At 46.2% G+C, this 12,317-nt stretch overlaps 1 protein-coding gene across 22 annotated transcripts in view; it reads right to left on the minus strand.

The window, feature by feature from the left end:
* The window catches only part of RFX2 (regulatory factor X2), a 163,470-nt gene that overhangs the window by 29,740 nt on the left and 121,413 nt on the right, over positions 1–12,317 (minus strand). For 13 of the 22 annotated variants that reach the window (NM_001131531.1, XM_054538304.2, XM_054538313.2 and 10 more), the window contains 1 exon segment: positions 3,058–3,132. The exons of the other annotated variants lie outside the window; for them this stretch is intronic. In NM_001131531.1, the coding sequence (NP_001125003.1) occupies positions 3,058–3,132 (75 nt within the window). 22 annotated transcript variants of the gene reach the window in all.

A 12,317-nucleotide genomic window follows, 5' to 3' on the forward strand; every position in this document is an offset into this window, starting at 1 on the left:
TTTTCCCACATCTTCCGCCTTCTGCCCTCAAATGCTAAGCTCCCTGGAGTGACTTTTCCTCCTTTCTTACTCCCTATGTTTGGCACTGACCTGGCCAGAACCCTGCACACGGTAGACGGTGGGCTGACGTCACCAGCTGGCAGCAGGAAAGACGCACACAGGCCCTGCCGCTGGGGGGGACCCTGCCTGGGGCTGTCTGAGAAGGGAGGTCTGGGAGGCCACTGGGAAAATGGGTCTCCAGGGCCCAGCTGCTCCCACACGCTTGGCTTATCTGCCGCAGGGTCAGGCTGGCAAGGGAGGTGGGACTGTGGCTGTGCCCCCGCCTGACCTGCAGAAGGCCACTGCCCACCACGACCTCAGTCTCAGCCACAGGCAGCCCTGGGGACAATCGTTGCGAGGGCACGTCCCCGTCCATCAGCAGATCATGTGCTTTTACTCCTCTCTTCCTCTCTGGCGCTCACATTTGCCAGAACGAGATCTAGGTTTATTCTACCCGTGTGTGTGGTGAACTTTTTAGAAAGATCTTATTTTACTTCCTTTGCTTCGAGTCACCAAGCCCAGAATCTTACTGATCACAGCTCATGACAGAAGGAAACAACTCAACAGCGAATCATCAGTGAGTAAAAGAAACAGATTTTACCATCAGCTCGGGAATGCGAATCTGCGGGGAAGCGACCCGAGAAAGTCTGCCTTTCGGATGAAGTGTTAGAAAGCAGGAAGGATCCCAGCAGCCAGAGACAAGCGGCTCATGCATTTTCCCATAGACATTTTTTCTTTTTTTTTTTGAGATGGAGTCTCGTTCTGTCTCCCAGGGTGGAGTGCAGTGGCGCAATCTCAGCTCACTGCAACCTCCGCCTCCCGGGTTCAAGTGATTCTCCTGTCTCAGCCTCCAGAGTAGCTGGGACTACAGGCATGTGCCATCGCGCCTGGCTAATATTTGTATTTTTGGTAGAGATGGGGTTTCACCATGTTGGTCAGGCTGGTCTGGAACTCCTGACCTCAAGTTGTCCGCCCGCCTTGGTCTCCCAAAGTGCTGGGATTACAGGCGTGAGCCACCGCGCCCAGCCCATTTTCCCATAGACATTTTAACTCTCCCGTGGACACGCTGCCTGTCCAGACTCTGCGCCCCCATCCTGCCTGGGTCACGCAGTCCTCTCGCCCAGGGCTGATACCCTGGGCCCGCATGGGTTAGCGTTCAGGCTGAAGATGGCCCGATCCTTGCTGAATGGGGAATGTTATTCTGCACACTTTCCCATGTATGTGCTCTGAGTTTAAGACTCGGGGCTGGGGAGATTCTCTCTCCAAGCACGTGCGGAAGACTCCCTTCTCCCTGAGTTCATCTACAGGGAGAATGCCATCCAGCAGTGACAGATGACAGGATGACCACGTCCTACCCAGCCTGGAGAGGGGTGGGGCACTGAGCAGGGGTCCGGCATGGTGTTTGTTTTGTTTTGTCTTTTTTGCTTCAAGACAATCGGCAGAAGGAAATATTTCTGCCATTTCTTCTAGTGACCAGCCCCCTGAGACAAAGGGCAGAGGCCTCATCAGGGGCTGCGGTGAGCAGGTGACCACACCTGTGCCTAACCCATAACCCAGGTTTCTGGACCTGTCCTATGTCACTTTGTGCCCCCAGAATCACTCACTGCCTTTTGAGTAACACCTCATTTTACACATCGGCCAGCACAGAAGTCAGAATGGAATCAGTTAGGACGGGAGTCAGGACGGAATCATGGTGAGGACAGGAGTGAGGATGGGATCACAGTGAGGACGTAAGTCAGGACGGGATCACAGTGAGGACGGGAGTCAGGACGGGATCACGGTGAGGACGGGAGTCTGGGCGGGATCACGGTGAGGACGGGAGTCAGGGCGGGATCACAGTGAGGACTGGGGTCCACTGGAGGGGACTTCTTCTCTGATGTCTGAATTCTCAAGAGAACGTCAGAGCCCCGTTTAAGGGCTGGAGAGCAACTGCTAGAAGGACATTCTGACTTCAATGGCCCGTCCCAGTGTTAAGATGCCGAACACATTTCCAGCTATGTGCAAAGCCGAATCGAGAATGTCTGGGGAGAAGTGAAAGCCATGAGTCTGAGGGGGCCAGAGCTTTCCTTCTCTGTTGTCCCTGGAAATAAAGACGGAGCCGGCCACGTCCCCCAGTCCCATCCTGCTGCAAGGCTGTGCAGAGCTGAGATGCCCCCAACCTCCTGTCATGGGGCCTGTGACCACGGTCTTCTCCCAAGAGACAAGGGGAGGAGAAAAATCCTAGACGGTAAAATCTGTACAAATTAGCTGCTTTATGCTTTTCTCAAATTACTGTTTCTTTCCAAGAGAGGACCCCAAGAAAATTAGCTAAGAGTCTAAGGCATTCCCGACCCTATGTCATTTTCTCTATTTTTCGTTGCTGTTGCTGATTTTTGTATTATTTTTATTTTTCATATATAACTATACTGCTTATCACCTGCCAGGTATTGTTGAAAGTATTTTACATACATTAAATAATTTACTCCCTATGACAACCCGAGGAGGTAGGTGTTGTTATTATCTACCTTTTACAAATAAAGAATCTGTCTTGATTTCTCCTTCATTGCTGAGGGGTATTTTTTGCTGGATGTAGGATTCTAGATTGGCTTCCTCCTCAACCAACTTTCACAAATGACACTTCAAAGGTGTCATTTTGTTGTCTTCGTTTTTTTTTTTTTTGAGATGGAGTCTCACTCTGTTGCCCAGGCTGGAGTGCAGTGGTGTGATCTCAGCTCACTGCAACCTCTGCCTCCCGGGTTCAAGCGATTCTCCTGCCTCAGCCTCCCAAGTAGCTGGGATTACAGGCACCCACCATCATGCCCAGCTAATTTTTGTATTTTTAGTAGAGACGGGGTTTCACCATGTTGGCCAGGCTGGTCTCGAACTCCTGACTTCAAGTGATCCACCCGCCTTGGCCTCCCAAAGTGCTGGGATTACAGGTGTGAGCCACCGCGCCCGGTTGCCTTCATTTGTTTTAAAAATGTCTATGTAGGTTACAAGCAGAGCAGGGACAGGTTGCCAGGTCAGACACACACTTACATGGCTGTTGAGTAAACCGCTTTTGTGTGATGTGATTCCTTCGCTTTTTTGGAGGTTTTCAATCGCCATTTCAAGCTAAAGAAAATGTGTGCAGAAACAAAACAAAACAAAATGGAAAAAAAAAAAAAGGAAATCAGATGGTTAGCATCAGCCAAGATTTGTTTTTATTAATATCCAAATAATGATTCGAGCTCCTACAAAATAAAGATGAGGCTCCATGCAGGCAGGGCGGGGGTGAGTTAAATTGTGCATGAAAGCTGCGGTAGGGAGTGTTGCTTCGCACACGTAGGTAAGCCCGAGAGCCCGTCCAACAGAAGCAGCAGAAATCATGTTGTAAAAACTTGCTACTGAATTTTAACCTGGCATATGCGTGTGCACGCCATAGCATTAATATGCAGCCACTGCATCCATTCCAGTGTCAGCCAAGCCAGCATCATAGTCACCTGCTCCTCTCCCCACGCCACATCGATGGGGAACCAGAACGAAAGCAAGGAGAGATGGCAGCCTTGACTCCCCAGCCAGGCTGTCCTGTCGCAAAGCCCAGGGTCTCCCCGCTGCTGGAGGCTTTGGGAAGATACCAGTGAGGCCAAAGACTCAGACCCTGCCACCAGGAGGCTGTAGGATCCAGGGCCACTGGACACTGTCTGGCGAATATTTACCCAGTGGGAGCTGTGCGAAGGTTTTTGGAAAAGAGAAAAGAGTTTTGGAAGAAAGAGTTGGGGAGCTAACGGCAGAACTTCCTGGAGGAAAGGGCTTTTGAGTTGGATCCTGAAGGACCTGATGGAGGTGGGGAGGGAGGTGGGCAGCAGGTCCACGCGATGGAGGAGGCACCCAGCTGTGCATGGCCACCAAGGCATTCGCACGCATTTGGTTTGTCCTAGACTCGCACATGGAAAACAGCGATGTAAAATCTGCTGCAGCCCACCCCGACGACCAGAGGACTGAAGCGGGAGGAGATGAACTTGAAGTATATGCTTCCTTTCCTAAAACACCCAGGGAGGCCAAAGACTTGACACTTCTGCAAAGAGCAGGTTGAGTGTGTATTTCAGAGAGCAGGCTCGCGGAGCTGAGTTCAAGAATGAGAGGGTAACTGCTTCTCCCACGGCCTCCGACCACTGTGGTTCTGCCTTCTCTCATTAGCTACCCTTGCTTCAAGCCAAGGAGGACGTCAGGGTCACCTTTAAGAAGTGCAGAAGGTACAGTGGAGGACTAGGGGAAAGTAGGATGGTGAGACCTCCCCCACCCATCAGCCTCAGGGCGCAGGCGATGAGAAGGCAATCGCCACCTCTATGATAGAAAGAAAAAACACACATGCCACCCCCACGTCTTGGGGCCATTCTGATCTGCAGCTTGGGCAGGCCGGTGAGTACTGCCCTGTGGCACCTTCCCTGTGGGACATCGCTCACCTATGGGTGCCGGGAGAGCAGAGTGCATGACCTCTGGAAGTCTGCCCTAATCTCAGGGGGCCTTGTCCAGTGCCCAGCAGACTGGGAAGGAGAAGAAAACATTGTCTCTCCAACATAGTGGGTCTCAATCATTTGGTCTATTAAAAAATACACTATTACAAAATTTTGAGATTTCACCACCCACCCCTGAAAAAGAGCTTTATTTATTTATTTTTTTCTTGAGCCAGAGACTTGCTCTGTTTCCCAGGCTGGAGTGCAGCGATGTGATCTTGGCTCACGGCCACCTCTGCCTCCCAGGCTCAAGCGATTCTCATGCCTCAGCCTCCCGAGTAGCTGGGATTACAGGCGTGTGTCACCACACCCAGCTAATTTTTGTATTTTTTAGCAGAGACGGGATTTCTCTATGTTGGCCAAGCTGGTCTTGAACTCCTGGCCTCAAGTGATCCGCCCGCCTCGGCCTCCCAAAGTTCTGGGATTACAGGCATAAGCTACCACACCCTGCCTGCTTTTGTTTTTAAAAGTTAAATGTATTATTTCCCTTATTAGAAATCAAAATAGGTAATTTTTAAAAAGATGTATTAATTCATTAAAAAATAATAAACCCATTATAGGTTAACACTTGAAGAATAGGTACACTTTCCAAATTAAAAAAAAAAAAAAGCCAAAAGGAGAAGAGTGGAATGATTCCGCATCTTCACAAATCTGTAGAGTGCGTGACTTACAGAAGACAACCCTACACATCTCCTTCTGTATCTCCATCTGTTATTGTATACTGTTCTAGTTGAAGTACATTGAAAAAACTTGGCCTCACACAGATATATAGTTGGAAAAGGAGCACTGTTTTAATAGCCTTTTCAGATAATTGTGGATATTTTTACTTGATACTATAGCAACACTTGACAACTGGTAATTTCTTAAAGTTTAGCTGCAATGTGGAATCTGAAACCATATCAACGAGCTTTTCATCCTCAGTTACATTAAAATCCATTAATCTTGAGCTGACATCCATGACGATGGCAGAGTAAGGAACTCCAAAACCCATCCCTTCACAAAAGCAGTGAAAAAATGGGCAAAAATTGTCAGAATCGACTTTATCAGAACTCTGGAAATGAATTAAAAGATTATGGCAAAAAGGTGAACCCTTAATTAAAAAAAAAAAAAAGATGAAACTTGGCATTTAAGGAAATTTTCGTCAGATCACTAGCTGACCACTAAGGTAACTGAATAGAGATTTTGGCTGGGCACGGTGGCTCACGCCTATAATCCCAGCACTTCGGGAGGCTGAGGCATGCAGATTGCTTGAGGCCAGGAGTTCAAGACCAGCCTGGCTAACATGGTGAAACCCTGTCTCTACTAAAAATACCAAAAAAAATTAGGTGGGTGTGGTGGCACATGCCTGTAATCCCAGCTTCTGGGGAGGCTGAGGCAGGAGGATCGCTTGAACCTGGGAAGCAGAGGTTGCAGTGAGCCAAGATCACACTACTGCACTCCAGCCTGGCCAACAGAGTGAGACTGTCTCAAAAAAAAAAAAAAAAAAATGCAGATTTTACAAAATTAGTTCAGAAAGGTCATGAAACAAACAATCAACAATACCTATTAGCAGCAACAGCAAACCCTGGGGAGAACAGAAGAATCCGATATTCAGTGTTACCATGTTATACTATTCAAAATATCCAGTTTTCCACAAAAATTATGAGGCATGCAAGAAAACAAGAAAGTATGGCCCATATGTAGAAATAAATAAATAGGACCGTCCCTGAGAAAATCCAGCCATTGGACTTATGAAACAAAGAGTTTAAATCAACTATCTAAAATATACTTAAAGAGCTAAAGGAAATCATGTACAAAGCACTATAAAAAACTATGACAGGCTGGGCATGGTGGCTCACACCTGTAATCCCAGCACTTTGGGAGGGTGAGTTGGGTGGATCACTTGAAGTCAGGAGTTCAGGGACCAGCCTGGCCAACATGGTGAAACCCTGTCTCTACTAAAAATACAAAAATTAGCTAGGCGTGGTGGTGGGCATCTGTAATTCCAGCTACTTGAAAGGCTGAGGCCTGAGAACTGCTTGAGCCTGGGAGGCGGGATTTGTAGCGAACTGAGATCACACCACTGCACTCCAACCTGGGTGACAGAGTGAGATTCCGTATCAAAACAAAAACAAAACAAAACAACAAAAAAAACATGAGAGTGATGTTTCACCAGTAGAATATCAACAAGGAGACAGAAATTGTAAAAAGGAACCAAATAAAATTTCTGGAGTTGAAAGTGTAATAGCTGGAATGAAAACTTCACTAGGGGAGGTTCAACAGCAGATTTGAGCAGGCAGAAGAAAGAATCGGGGAACTTGAAGATGGGTCAATTGAGATTACTCAGTCTGAGGAGTGGAAAGAAAAAAGAACGAAGAAAAATGAGCTGAGCCTAAGAAACTTGTGGGACACCACCAAGCTTACCAACAAACACATAATAGGAGTCCCAGAAGGAGAGGAGAGGGAGAAAGTGGTAAAGTATATTTGAATAAGTAATGGCTGAAAACTTCCCAAATTTGATGAAAGACATGAATCTATACACTCAAAAACCTCAATGAACTTTTAAGTGGCATAAACTCAAATAAATCCACACCAAAGACACATTATAATCAAACTGTTGAAAGGCAAAGACAAAGAGAGAATCCCAGAAGCAGTAAGAGAGAAGTGGCATCACAAACAAAGAATCCAGAATATGAGTAATGGCTGATTTCTCAACAGAAACCATGGAGGCCAGAGGGCAGTGAAATGACTTAGTCAAAGCGCCAGGAAGTGGAAAAACCCACATGTCAATGAGCAGATGAATGGATAAACAAAATGTGGTCCATCCATACAATGGAATAATTTAGCCACACACAAAAAAATAAGGTTCTGACACAGGCTACAACATGGATGAGCCTCATACAAAAGACTATATATCATATAATTCCTTTTACATAAAATATGTAGAATTGGCAAATCCCTAGAGACAGAAAGCAGATTAGTGGCTGTCAGGAGACGGAGGAAGGGACAATGGAGAGTGGCTACTAGTGGGGATGGGGTTTCCTTTCAGGGTGATGACAATATTCTGGAACTAGATAATGGTGATTGTACAACACTGTGAATGTATTAAACGCCACTGAATTGTCCACTGCAAAATGGTGAATTTTATGTTACATACGTTCTATCTCAATAAAAAAAATATATATATAACTAATTTCAAAAAGTAATTTTAGTCTCCCTTGCAACTTGAATGATTATTTTACTAATGGATATGGTTTTGTAACATCATATATTGGTCACTTGAAAAATATGAGTTTACTGAGTTTGCAGATCTTCCAAACATTGCCACATTTCATTAAATAGTGTCAAGAAATCACATTCATTAATATCACCACCAACCTCATCAGAAAAGTCATTAACTTTGGGAAGTTGTCAGGTTCCTGGTTGGCAGACGCAACTCCAAAATTTTCATTTCTTTGTTTGAAAACTTGAATTTTATCATTGACCACAAAAACCTGCCAGCTGTTTTTCTTAATATGTCATGCTTTGTTCATTTTTGAAAACATGCCTGCCAAACACTTGAGTCTGAATAATCATAGTTTGTCATTCTTTCAAGCAGAAATGGAGTTTTAGGAAAACAATGGCTAGTTCTGCCCACATGTCAATCAAGCACACACAGACTTTTCTTGGAGGTGGTCATGTACTCTGGTGGACTTCCCCTCTCATCACACACACACAATACTAAAGAGATGTGTGCTCAAGAGTTGAAATTTAATAAAATTAATAATTTTTACTGCTTCATCCAGGACATTCTTAAATGAAACTAGTATTTCCTTTCTTTCTTCTCCTTCCCCCCCTTTTTTTTTTTTTTTTTTTTGAGATCGAGTCTCACTCTGTTGCCCAGGCTGGAGTGCAGTGGTGTGACCTTGGCTCACTGCAACCTTCACCACCCAGGTTCAAGCGATTCTCCTGCCTCAGCCTCCCGAACAGCTGGGATTACAGGTGCCTGCCACCATGCTCAGTTCATTTTTGTATTTTTAGTAGAGGTGGGGTTTCACCATGTTGGCCAGGCTGGTCTTGAACTCCTGACCTCAAGTGATCCACCCACTTTGGCCTCCCAAAGTGCTGGGGTTACAGGTGTGAGCCACTGCACCCAGCCTCTTTCTTTCCTCTCTTAAAAACATCTTTTAGAATGTGAGCATGTGGTGATGAAAAACACAGTGACTTCTAGGACAGTTTGATGCCTCTGCATTATTTTTTTAAAAAGAGGTGGGGTCTCTCTCTGCTGCCCAGGCTAGAGTGCAGTGGCATGATCATAGCTCATTCTGGAGCTAGAAGTGGCCATGGTGTAGGGAGGGAGAGGAGGTCATTCCCCAAAAACCCAAATGTGGAGACACAAGACAGAGAAGGCCACTCCGAAACCTGCTGTAGTTAATTCACCCTCTGTTCTAAAACAGAACTTAGACATGTTACCATAGAAGGAGCCAATTAAAGTTAAAATGCTAACAACCCTTTGGGGTCTTTATAAAGAATGCAGATTGTTTTTATTTTATTATTATTATTTTTTTTTGAGATGGAGTCTTGCTTTGTTGCCATACTGGAGTGTAGTGGTGCGATCTCGGCTCACTGTGACCTCTGCCTCCTGGGTTCAAGCGATTCCCCTGCCTCAGCCTCCTGGGTAGCTGGGACTACAAGTGCGTGCCACCCCGCCCGGCTAATTTTTTTTTTTTTTGTATTTTAGTAGAGACGGGGTTTCACCATGTTGGCCAGGATGGTCTCGATCTTCTGACCTTGTGATCCACCTGCCTTGGCCTCCCAAAGTGCTGGGATTACAGGCGTGAGCCACTGCGCCTGGCCCAAGAATGCAGATTGTTTTTAAAAGAGACAAGCAGAATGACTGGAATTTTGAAGGCAGAGTGGTAAGTCCTAGAATTAGGCCTGGAGAAGGGAAAAGCCCAACGCTGTGGTCCAGGCAGAGGAGGCCAGCAGGGCTGAGAGGCTGGGGGAGGGAGATGGGGCATTTTAATCCCTTTGTCTGTTCCTCCCAGCTCCCACTTGGCAGGGGGAGCCCCCACCAATATCTCCGTGCGCGTCCTTCGTGGGGCATAAGATCACATTCACGCTTGCTTTAATTATTTTCCCTCAGTCTCTATTTAGTTCTGCAACTTGTGTTTGTTACTTAATATTTTGTGTCTATCTTTCTGGACCAGTTCTATTGTTTGTTTCTTTCTTTGTTTTGAGACAGGGTCTCCCTCTGTCACCCAGGCTGGAGTGCAGTGGCGCGATCACAGCTCACTGCAGCCTTGACCTCCTGGGCTCTGGCCATCCTCCCACCTCAGTCTCCCAAGTAGCTGAACATACAGGCATGTGCCACCACAATCGGCTAATTTTTGTATTCTTTGTAGAGAGGGGGTCTCGCAGTGTTGCTCAGACTTGTCTTGAACTCCTGGGCTGAAGCAGTCCCACTTGCCTCCACCTCCCGAAGTGCTGGGATGACCAGCGTGAGCCACTGCGCCCAGCAGGACCAATTCTTAGAGCTGCTGGGATGACAGGCATCAACCACCGCACTCAGCAGGACCGATTCTTATACAGCCACTGCGCACTCTTAACTTCAACACTCTTAACTAATCCACGGACGTTATAGAAAATGATCCATTTTCTCACTAACGTCCTTCCTCCGGACCAGGACCCAATCTGGGATCACATACTGTGATCATTTTGCATACGGTGCCATAAAAGAAAATAGGAAAATAAGAAATGGGTCAACACGCAAGAGATCCATCAGTAGCTAATCGATTATTAGATCAATGATCCTTTTGTCCATGGTTGTCTTAACACCTTGTCAGGGAGGTTCTGTCACTTCAGACAAAGAAGGATGACTTATCTTGTAAATCAATTGAAATGCTTCAGAATAAGTGAAAAATGGTGCTTTTTGTATGACAGTCTTTAATCTTGTCACTACAGGCAATCGGAGACTAAATCTTCAGACATATCTTTCAAAGGGTTACTTGCCAGTGTGAACCTGGGTACTTTTCCCACCTTTGCAAAAAAAAAAAAAAAAAAAAAAATCTTATAAAACCAGCTTCAAAAGTGATGATATGATCACACACTTGCCAGAACCCATAGAACGCATACCACCAAGAGCGAACCCTAATGTGAATGGGACTGTAGTCAACAATAATGTATCAACATTGGATCATCAGCTGCAACAAATGTAACAAACGAACAACTTCAAACTGCACTACAAAGGGAACTCCATGAAGTTTTAAAAAATAAGTGGTGATAAATATCATAGTGAGAGAAAAAGCAGATGTGCCATTGGTGAAATTCCGTTATCAAACAGTATCTTGAACGTGGGAATGTCAAAGGCAGGCAGTGGGAAGAGCGATTATCATCACGTGTGTTGGCTGGCAAATAATTCGCTCTGATCATTGGACAAAAGCTCTGCTATGCAGGGGATGAGCAGGCTTCTGGCAGATGGTAGGAGTGCCTAAGTGATTTATTTTTATTTATTTATTTAGAGACAGGGTCTTGCTCTGTCACCCAGGCTGGAGTGCAGTGGCACCATCATGGCTCACCGCAGCCTCAACCTCCCCCAGCTCAGGTGATCCTCCCTGAGTAGCTGGGACTCAGGGCCTCAGCCTCCTTAGTAGCTGGGACTACAGACACACACTGCTATTTTTTTTTTTTTTTTTTTTTTTTTTTGAGATGGAATCTTGTTCTGTTACCAGGCTGGAGTGCAGTGGCACGATCTTGGCTCACTGCAACCTCTGCCTCCCGGGTTCAAGTGATTCTCCTGCCTCAGCCTCCCAATGAGCTGGGACTATAGGTGCGCACCACCACACCTAGCTAATTTTTGCATTTTTAGTAGAGACGGGGTTTCACCATGTTGGCCAGGATTGTCTCCATCTCTTGACCTTGTGATCCATCCGCCTCAGCCTCCCAAAGTGCTGGGATTACAGGCGTGAGCCAGCACACCGGCCCAATTTTTAAGTTTTTTGTAGAGATGGGGTCTCACTATGTTGCCTAAGCTGGTCTTGAACTCCTGGGCTCAGGCGATCCTCCCACCTTAGCTTCCCAAAGCGCTAGGATTACAGGCGTGAGCCACTGTGCCCAGGTGACTTTTCATTCTACATCCTCACTGAAGAGCCAGGCTACAGAAGAAGAGATGTGTGTGACTGATGATTCTGTCATGAGCTGTGCTGCTGCGTGGTGGTGCCATGGGCCTCCGTGAGCCACCTCCATGGACCACCAGGAAGGGGTGCTCTCTGAACCTCTTCTAGTTCTAAGGGCTGCCTGACTGGAGAGTTGTTCTTTGCTCACATAGACTCTTGTTTAATTTACCGAAAGTTTCTCTTTTAATGGTATTATGTATCGTGTATCATAAGACACCCTTCTTGGGCAAAAAGAAAGCTGTCAAAGGCAGAATATTTAGCTTGTTAAACTAATAAAATACAGTAGGACATTTTAACTTCAGCTGCAATTAAAATCCACTAGACTTTTTTGATCTTCTGCTGTATTAGTCAGATTTAAACTAATAAAATGAGAAAAGATTCATTAAAGTATGAGAAAAATTTTAAAAAGATAAAGACTTTTTATCTTCGTCAGGGCCCACCGTGTGACCCTCAGAGGCTGTGTGTTTTCACAGCATGGCCTCATGTGGCCTCTGGGTCTTGCAGGAGGAAGGGCCCACCGAGGGCAGCTCCCAGGGTGGAGGGGTCTCTTTCTTGTTCCCCCTCGAGTGACCTTCAGCCTCCCCTGGACACAACCCAAACAGTAAAAAAGGAGGCTCCACTTGGGCAGAAAGGACAAGAATAAAACTCCCGCTTTAGTATCCCTGCTCCA

The sequence above is a fragment of the Pongo abelii genome, chromosome 20 (genome assembly GCF_028885655.2).
Source record: "Pongo abelii isolate AG06213 chromosome 20, NHGRI_mPonAbe1-v2.0_pri, whole genome shotgun sequence".
Lineage (NCBI taxonomy): Eukaryota > Metazoa > Chordata > Mammalia > Primates > Hominidae > Pongo > Pongo abelii.